The sequence below is a fragment of the Mercenaria mercenaria genome, chromosome 3 (genome assembly GCF_021730395.1).
Source record: "Mercenaria mercenaria strain notata chromosome 3, MADL_Memer_1, whole genome shotgun sequence".
Taxonomy (NCBI): Eukaryota; Metazoa; Mollusca; class Bivalvia; order Venerida; family Veneridae; genus Mercenaria; species Mercenaria mercenaria.
The window spans coordinates 77,668,555-77,679,202 of record NC_069363.1 but is presented as its reverse complement, the minus strand read 5'-3'; the positions used below and the strand labels follow the sequence as shown (position 1 = coordinate 77,679,202).

Genomic DNA, 10,648 nt, shown 5'->3' with positions numbered 1-10,648 from the left:
TGGATTACTTTATTTTTTATACACATACATTTTGCACTTACTAAATAACAATAAATTAACAGCCAATCTTTAAGCCAGTAAGTATTAGGGAACTAAATATTGGGGTTTATAATTCCAAGAAATCATGGTAATTTTGTTTTTCAACTGAATTCATAACCGGTTCATTAATACGTAGAACATATGTCATTGACCTATTACCTATTTTTTTTGTCACCTTTGCTAATTAAACATTTTTCAAATATGATCATGTTTATTTCCTTGGTGCAGAATCACTTTCTACAATATATGAATAACTCTGTTAACAACTCTCCTAAATGTCTCGTAAAATGTCTCCCCGTACATTCAATCAGAGCTGTTATATTTCAATCTCTTCAGGTCGTTTAGCACGACATTAATGTTGTGTTAGTGTATTGCTTATTTTTTCAGCTTGAATATTTAGGCTTGGGTGATTCCTAACTCCCGTTTTATAGCTTTGGATATTGTTTTAATCACCCCTGCTTTTTAATTTTGTCTTTTGACAGTTTCTGTGATATGCAGGCTCCATAACCCCAGATTCCCTCTCTAAATTCCATTTTGTTTAGTTCTGTCCATAGTTTTCTCGTTTAGGGCAACTAATTATTTTAACTGTTGAGCATACGCCGCTTTTTATGGAATTACACTTTGTGTATCATTGAAGGTTCCACGTGCACCGCCGTATGATTACATCTGTGGGTGCATCTAAATTAAATTCTGGTACTTTCCAACTTTTCTATTTGGCATAAAAAAATCTTTGTTTACCGGTAACCTGCTTAAAAATTAGGGTAAGTACTAGTAGGTCGGATTTTACTTTTTTTGGATTTTTTTTCTAAGTGAGACTTTTCAGATGAATACACATAAGGGGTTATGCCTTTCGAGCATTAGTAAGTTGATTTCTAACATCACTGGCCATGTTTAGAGCGTAAAAAGTGCACTTTTGCAACTTTTCGTTAAAAAGTTGAAAAAGTATTCTCCGAAGCCATAAAAACATTTAGGGTCGGGCCAAAAAAATTAGGGTAGGTCGGGATACCGGAAACAAACAATTTTTTACAGCTTTTCTGTATCTTATTATTTTGTAGAGTATTTTGATATTTTACCTTGTAATATAGTCGTAGTTTTGGTATGCAAAAAACATTGAACGTTGCACGTTCATTCAATTCAGGTGACGTTATGAAGTTGACACAAAACTCATTTATAAGGTAGTTATACTTTGTAAACTCATTTTGTTTTTATTCGTTAACTTCGTTCTTCGTAAAACATTTTTTAATCCCATACCGGTCGGGATAAACTGCGTATACCGGGACACCTTACTTCCCTAAGAAAGCTTGCATATACTTATTTTGTTATCTAGATGTACTTGTTTCTGAAATAAATAAAGCATATATTTAAGAATATTATAAGTAGGCTATACTGCTCATAAAACATACCCCGAGATGCCTGTTTCGTCACTATTATGCAGTATGCGATTCTCGGATGAATCAGGCGTCCAGATGTTCGTGTTATGAGTCTGCTACTTAGGATACACCTATATTCACGCTCAAATTATTGCTAAATATGGAAAAATGCAATAAAACAGTTAAATTCAAAGCTTTTAATGAAAATTAAGGTATCCCGGGGAGTCCCAGGATATCCCGGGGTGTTTACCCCGACCCATCTCATACTTGTGATTACCCGTGTATATGTTTTCGAAATTGGAGGCATAAAATACGACCAAGCATTTTCCCTTTTTTTTAAAATAATAGCAGACTCGGTTTGATTGAGTCTGTTCAGGAGAGGTTATGAAATGTGCAACACCTCTCACGCCCCTTAGTACCGGCTTTTAAATGTGGAATTCATATTCTCTATAAGTAACATTAATTTTGATGAAGTAACAATATTATACAGGATGTGTCCACTTGTACTGATCAGTACCTCTAGAAAATCCTGTAACGGAGCTGCTTTAACCAGATATTGTAAATTCCGAGCCTATCAATTTATTGTAAACACAAATTGTATATACAAGAGCAATACGCGTATCAAACACATCAGTAAAATATACTTGAAATTCAGTCGAAAAACCACAAACAAATAAATTGATAAAAACAAAGTTTACGATAATAAAAGGCATACGCTCCCGTTTATGTTGTTATTTAAGCCAAATACGCACATCATATATTTACTTTCAGTTCTGACAATAATCTATTGTATGTCATTTGTAACATCGTTGAAAAAGCAGAGATAGATAGTTTATTTCTTCAATGAACAATCCGATGGCCTAACAATTACAAGAAACGTTTATTTGATATAACGAAATATTTGTATATTATCAAAGCCACGAAAAATCGGTCCAACTCCTGTATAATGCAATTCTCCGCTACATATTTAAAGCTTAAAACTATTGCAAAAAATTCCCATTCACAACCTGTAAAAGGACGTCCTTATTCCTAGGCGATCCTAGGTGTCCCGCATATACTAAGAAACTGTATTCGCTCATTGAATACTCGAGACAGGAATCTTCCTCTATCCCTCCCCTTAAGTATGAAAATAAACTCCATCTGGATGATCAAGCTAAGGCAACAGTACTGAACAAACAGTTTCAGTCTGTTTTTAGTCCCAAATCACCACTAAATCTCGCCTCGCTCAGCAAAATGAAACTAACTCCAGATGGTAATTCAGTCCCTAATATGCCAGATATTAGGATAGGCACAAATGGTATTGAGAAACTTCTCAGCAACCTGAACCCCCATAAGGCCAGTGGTCCTGACAAAATCAAGCCTATAATACTTAAAACACTCTCTGTGGAACTATCCCCCATCCTTGAGGTCATATTCCAGAAATCCCTAGAGGAAGGATCACTTCCATCCCAGTGGAAATTTTTTTTAAAAAAGGTGATAGGTCAAATCCAGTAAATTATAGGCCAGTTTCATTAACATTTGTCCTATGCAAAGTTCTTGAACACGTTGTTTCCTCATCTGTTGTTAAGCACTTCACCAACCATGGTATTCTGCATGACCTACAGCATGGATTTAGGGAAAAAAAGGTCATGCGTTACTCAGATAGTTATGTTAGTAAATGATCTGGTCACTTCAGTCTACAATAAGAAACAAGTAGATCTTATACTAATAAATTTTAGTAAGGCTTTCGACAAGGTTAGCCTTCTAAAAATGCACGAATATGGAGTCAGAGGTAACACACTAAGATGGGGCAAAGGCTTCTTAGATAATAGGATCCAATCAGTAGTCCTAAATGGCACTACCTCTGATGCCATCCCAGTATCATCAGGTGTCCCGCAGGGTTCTGTACTTGGTTCTCTGCTCTTCCTAGCTTACATAAATGACCTCCCACAAAACGTCAGTTCCAAAGTACGTCTGTTTGCAGATGACACGGCAATATATCTAACTTTGTCATCTGCAGACCAATCTGACACTCTCCAAAATGACCAAAAACTTCTAGAAAAGTGGGAGTTGGAGTGGGATATGGAGTTCAACCCCTCCAAGTGTCAAGTGATCCACGTCACTAGAAGGAAACGTCTTATCCCTACCCAGTATTACCTACGTGGAGTCCAACTCGAATCGGTCAGCTCAGCTAAATATCTAGGCGTGTATATCTCAAATGACCTATCATGGGACAATCACATAAACAGGTCAACCAAGAAAGCTAACCAAACCCTAGGGTTCTTACGAAGAAACATTAAGGTCAAATCCAAACCCATTAAGACCATTGCTTACCAGACTCTAGTCCGACCCCAGCTCGAATATGCCTCCGAGGTATGGTCGCCCCACACCCAAACTCAAATTGACCAAATTGAAAGCGTCCAAAGGAGAGTCACCCGTTGGATCAAGACCGACTATGGCCGTACTTCCAGTGTAACAGATATGCTACACTCCCGAAACCTTCGTCGACTGGATTTAAGGCGTATAAATTCTAGGTTATCCCTCTTCTATAAGATTCATCATGATCTGGTTGCTATCCCAGTTGTAGATTATCTGACCCCAATGACCCCCTTTGTCCGCTATGGCCATTCCCTAAGTTATAGGTTAATTACTGGCTGCAACCATTTACTATTACAAGTTTTCTTATTTTCCAAGAACAGTGTACCACTGGAACCAACTTCCCCCAGTGTCACCCACCTCCCTACCCTAGAGCAGTTCAGTGCTGCAGTTTGCAGCCTTGAACATGCTTCGTCCTAGTTATCCTGCAAACTCAAGTTTTAACCTTTTTATATCACCAAAGTTATTTTTAGTTTCTTCCACTCTAAATTTTTATCACTATATTCTTTCTCTTTTTGATTTTGACGCGCAAAACATCTACGTTAGATAGATAGATAGATCCTAGCAGTGGTTAGGGGTCCAGTCATTGAACCTCAACACCCGGACTATAGATGCGGTACTTGATATACTATTACCAGGGACGTACAGGTATTACTATTACTGCATTGCCGGTGATTACGGTAACTGCTGGGAAAAACTGTGGTCATCGCATGCATATTATGCCTAGATGCAATGTGACGAAAACAGTATCAACATAAAATTTATTCGAGATTTTCTGTTGGCGTTCTTTTTTTTCCTTTTTATTTATAAAGTGAAATATAAAAAAAGAAACCTTTTTTCTTTCAAGATTTTTCTCTCTTACTTCAATAAAAATTAAGAATAGAGATGAACATTTTATTAAATATTTTATTTACAAAAACATTAGCGTCGCAGTAAATCAGTAAAAAACATGGGGAAAAGGAAACATAAGGAAATTTCGACTAATTCTGACAGAGTCAGTTCCAAAAAAGATGATAATGAAGTTGTATTAGAACCAGTAGTTAATTCTGACGAGCCTCCCATTAAACAGGTGACCGTAACTTATGAAACAGTTGTGGAAATATCAATTTTTAAAACATCGCGAAAACTAGTGACAGAATCTTATATACAGTGCTCTAGGTTATGTTGGATTTTAGGGTACTGGTACTGATGATAAACCTGGACAGATGATAAAGTCGACCACCTTGTAAATATTCGATTGCAATCTGTTATTTATAAAACTGAACACACCATCTAATAGTTTCCACTTACAACACCAACTGTGTAAATAAAAACAAAATTGGTAAATATTCTGTATAAATAAATGACTTACATTTATCTGTATAAAAATATTTATCCAAAATTACTGGGGAAGAGGGTGTTTTTTTGCGCATGCTCACTGTCCCCACTTGAAGGCCTGACATTGGGTCACTTGATCAGGAATGACTGTTGCAGCTTTTTAGGGAAAGTTTCAATATAACACTACGAAGAAAATTTTGTAAATGACAAAGTGGTCGAATTTATCGTCAGTCAGCCTTCGTACAGTCCCCATTTTACAAACCCCTTTCAGGGCCTCACTTCGTGTGAGTTTGCTAACTAAATTTAAATTTGAATTATGTAAAGTTTTCACCGACCATTGATTACAAATTGCAGAAATAAAAAAGTAACAGGTAAAAAACCTCATTTTCTGTTCAGGTTTATCATCAGTACCAGTATAGAGGATAGGCTGATGATTTGAGATGGGCAAAATATTGCAGACAGTGCTACCCATTTGAATCTTTTATGTTACCTCGCTTTCAAGTCATGCTGCAAAGCTTGTTTTAAATTCAAAAGACACGGAAGGTCTTTTCACCCCAAGACACCCAAAAACACCCCAAGACAACTAGAATATTAATTTATTTGTATCATTATTAAATATATATATATATAAGACCTGTTAATGCAGTTAAAATAACCTTTAGAATAGGTTTGTTCAAGGAAATACATCTAAGAACATCAGCTGAAACGAACTTGTTATCAATGTTAAAGGGAGGTAAAGCCAGCATTAATACTATTGAGTTGTTTCCCTTGGATATGGTCATTCTGCAAATCCCTGACGCCCCTACAGTTAAAAACATTTTATTTTTGCTTAAATTTACTGACATATTTTACAAACACAGTTACTTCTGAATTGAAGGGAAATAACTGGATTGGAATGCAATAATGCCTATGAAACTTGATTAAATTTATAAGCTTTTGGATTGTTCCCCTTGAATTATTATGTTCTACAGTATCCGTTTCTACGATTAAAATTAATGAAAATTATCACCATTTACTTCAAAATATGTTATTATTTTGATATTTTGATACTAAACAATAGGATAATTATTGTTTTTAGGTGTCTTGGGGTGAAAGACCCTCCCCAAAAGACAAGCCATTTTTAAAAGTTAATGATCAGAATTTACTCAGGGAAAAACACTTGCACTGTTTGCTGAAATTCTGGAAAAAGCCTGTTTAATTTACTGAACTGCTAAGTTAACAGTCTATGGCTTTTTTAAGGTTAATCTTTTAGCTCTATAGAGTAGGGATGGTAGAAGGAACCTTTCTGATGTTTATTGATTATTCTCATCATTTTGTATAGCCTATAGTTTTTTTCCTAGTGTTAAACTCTGATCAGTTTTAAGATAGTGGATGAAATATAACGTTATATCTACTGTACAGGCAGTACATTGGAACCTGATATCAAAACAAAACGCTTGTTATACCCCCACCAAACATGTACGGGGGGGCTATATATGAGTCAGTTTTGTCGCGTCACGTTTCATCCCGAAATCTGTATCTCAGTTATTACTAAATGGATTTGATTCAAACTTAAAATCGATGTTCCACCTTATCACCCACACCATGTGACACAAGGTGCATAACTCTGACACCAATTTTTCATGAGTTATGGTCCCTTTTACTTAGAATTTAAGGTTAATTTTGATGCATTTTCACTGTATCTCTGTTATTACGAAAAATGCATTTGTTTCAAACTTGAAGTAGTTGTTCCACATCATATGACACAAGATGCAGAACTCTTGCACCAATATTTCCTGAATTATCGATGGGTCAGTGCAACACGGTCGTAACTCAGTTTTTGAAAACTTTACAGGAAAAGCAAAAAACATTTTTGTATTCAAATGATGTAATGAAAAACAATACAGTCTATATTATTTTTATCAAACAAAAGTAATAACTACCATACTTTGGGAAAAAATGTCAAAAAAATGTTCACTGAGGAGTTATTTGAAAGTTTTCCAGTTACGACCATGTTGCGCTGGAACGTGAGGAAATATGGTCAAAAACTTAGTGCTACAAGGTCGTAACTAAATGATAACAAATAATTTATTGGAGATAATTTATAACAGAGATGTTTATTCAAAAGACTATTAATTCAATATTTTTAAGCATATCCATATTTCTTTTTCTGTACTTTCGTTGACTTGTTTTACTCGCAAAAAATGTCAAAAAAATCATATAATATGTATAAATAAAAATGTACTACTACAAAAACACATTTTAAATTATTTAAAAGTATTTTACAGTAAAAAGACAATATTAAGAGCTTGACTTGGTCCAAGATATTTGCATATTTTACTGAATATAGGCACTGAGAGTCTTAATATTCAAAGTTATTTCAGTGTTTTACAGTAAATTGACAAGAAAAGCTTGACTGGTCAAAGGTACTTGAATATTTTACTGAATATAGGCACTGGGAGCCTTTATGGTCAAACTTATTTGATTATTTTACAGTAAATGGACAATAGAAGCTTGACTAGTCCAAGATATTTACATATTTTACTGAATATAGGCACTCAGAGCTTTTATGGTAAAAGTTATTTCAGTATTTTACAGTAAATAAACAATTGCTGAATTAGAGCTTGACTGATATTTTACAGTATGTAGACACTGGGTGTCTTTAAAGTACAAAATATTTTGCATATTTTATAGATTATAGGCATTATGAGCCTTTAAGGTCTAAGGTATTTGAATATTTCTGTGTTATTAGATTTTCATCAAGAAATATGCACCGGTTCTGCAGCATAAATAATGCACGCCCCAGGAGCACAATACTATTCTGCAAAAGAACATGTGCATGCTTCTCAATACAAGTCTAAAAGTCTTTTTATTACATAAATATCTACACCTAAACAATTATCAATGGTATAAATTTGCTCTTAAAAGACTTTAGCTCGAGTAAAACTGAAAATGTCATAATTAAAGAACATGATCAACACAACAATACAGTCACATGAAACTAACATCAAAAATGATGCCATACACCTGATGTGAAATTTGAATGTCATTATGGTCTGTTTCTGGAAAATTTTGAAATATATGTATGAAATGGCAGCCTCTGGTGCATTTTTAGCTCGACTATTCGAAGAATAGTCTAGCTATTCTACTCACCCTGGCGTCGGCGTCGGCGTCACACCTTGGTTAAGTTTTTGCATGCAAGTACATACAGCTATCATTTAAAGGCATATAGCTTTGAAACTTATTTATTCTTTTTCTAGGTCAATTACCAACCTCACTGGGTCAAGTTCCATAACTCTAACATGTATTTTGAGCAAATTATGCCCCTTTTGGACTTAGAAAATTCTGGTTAAAGTTTTACATGCAAGTTACTATCTCCAAAACTAATGCAGATATTGAATTGAAACTTCACATGTGTCTTCGGGGTTATAAAACTAGTTGATAGCACCAAGTCCCATAACTCTGACCTTCATTTTGGCCAAATTATGCCCCCTTTTGGATTTAGAAAATTCTGGTTAAAGTTTTGCGTGCAAGTACATACAGCTATTACTAAAAGGCATATAGATTTGAAACTTATTTTTTCTTTTTCTAGATCAATTACCTACCTCACTGGGTCAAGTCCCATAACTCTGACATGTATTTTGGGCAAATTATGCCCCCTTTTGGACTTAGAAAATTCTGGTTAAAGTTTTACATGCAAGTTACTATCTCCAAAACTAATGCAGATATTGAATTGAAACTTCACATGTGTCTTCGGGGTTATAAAACTAGTTGATAGCACCAAGTCCCATAACTCTGACCTTCATTTTGGCCAAATTATGCCCCCTTTTGGACTTAGAAAATTCTGGTTAAAGTTTTGCGTGCAAGTACATACAGCTATTACTAAAAGGCATATAGATTTGAAACTTATTTTTTCTTTTTCTAGATCAATTACCTACCTCACTGGGTCAAGTCCCATAACTCTGACATGTATTTTGGGAAAATTATGCCCCCTTTTGGACTTAGAAAATCCTGGTTAAAGTTTTACATGCAAGTAAGTATCTCCAAAACTACTACAGATATTAAATTGAAACTTCACTTGTGTCTTCCGGGTTATAAAACTAGTTGATAGCACCAAGTCCCATAACTCTGACATGTATTTTGGGCAAATTATGCCCCCTTTTGGACTTAGAAAATCCTGGTTAAAGTTTTGTGTGCAAGTACATACAGCTATTACCAAAAGGCATATAGCTTTGAAACTTATTTATTCTTTTTCTAGGTCAATTACCAACCTCACTGGGTCAAGTTCCATAACTCTTAACATGTATTTTGGGCAAATTATGCCCCCTTTTGGACTTAGAAAATCCTGGTTAAATTTTTGCGTGCAAGTACATACAGCAATTACCAAAAGGCATATAGCTTTGAAACTTATTTATTCTTTTTCTAGGTCAATTACCAACCTCACTGGGTCAAGTTCCATAACTCTTAACATGTATTTTGAGCAAATTATGCCCCCTTTTGGACTTGGAAAATTCTGGTTAAAGTTTTACATGCAAGTTACTATCCCCAAAACTAATGCAGATTTTGAATTGAAACTTAACATGTTTCTTCGGGGTTATAAAACTAGTTGATAACATCAAGTCCCATAACTCTGATATGTATTTTGGTCAAATTATGTCCCCTTTCGAACTTAAAACTCTTTTGATATTTAACATTTTGGGTAATAATTTCCTGCTTCTGTGACAATATTTCGAATAGTCGAGCTTGGCTGTCTTACGGACAGCTCTTGTTTGTCTAAATTTTCAGGTATTGAGAGGGTCCCCACCTCCTGTTAGGTTGGTCAGGGGAGTCTCCCTCTGGAATATAGGTATAAAATGGAAGCCTTTGGTGCCTTTTTGGGGTCACAACTTTGAGGTACATGATGGGATACCTCCCTTCTGTTAAGGGGGTGAGGGGGAATCTCTTCCTTGATTTTCTTTTGTAATATAGGTACGAAATGATGGCCTCTGGGCAATTGGGTTTAAATGTAAAGGTAGAGAAGGGGATATAATGGTAGAGAAGGGGTTCAGAGGGTTTTCCGTAGACATTTTTTAAATATAGTTATGAAATAGTGGTTTCTTATGCATTTTTGGGTCTAAATTTTGAGGTACAAGAGGGTAGACCTCCTTCCTGTTAGTGAGACTCAAGTGAGGAGAGGCTGTCCCGTGGAAATTTCTGAAATTTAGGTATGAAATGGTTGCCTCTTGTAAATTTCTGGGTCTAAATTTTGAAGTACAGGAGGGGATACCTCCTTCCTGTTTGGTATAATACCTCCTTCCTATTTGGGGAGAGTGGGTGGGGGTCTCTGGAAGTTTTTTATCCCCCCGCCAAAGGCGAAGGGGATATTAGAAATGCTCTCCGTCCGTGCGTGCGTCCGTCCGCAACGATCTTTGTCCGGAGCATAACTCCAAAAGTACTGGAGGGATTTTCTTCAAACTTCATACACTGATAGAACACATTGGGAGGAAGTGCAGTGTGCAAGAACAATAACTCTACCTTGCCTATTTTTTGAGTTATTTCCCTTTATATTTTCTTAAAAAAATTTGTCCGGAGTATAACTCCAAAAGTAC

At 35.5% G+C, this 10,648-nt stretch overlaps 1 protein-coding gene across 1 annotated transcript in view; it reads left to right on the top strand.

The window, feature by feature from the left end:
• Positions 1–4,662: 4,662 nt before the first annotated feature.
• The window catches only part of LOC123524308 (ribosome biogenesis protein BRX1 homolog), a 43,957-nt gene continuing 37,971 nt past the window's right edge, over positions 4,663–10,648 (top strand). Inside the window, exon 1 of the mRNA XM_045302404.2 lies at positions 4,663–4,833. Coding sequence (XP_045158339.1) covers positions 4,714–4,833 — 120 coding nt within the window. The 5' untranslated portion in view covers positions 4,663–4,713. The remainder of the gene's footprint in view (positions 4,834–10,648) is intronic.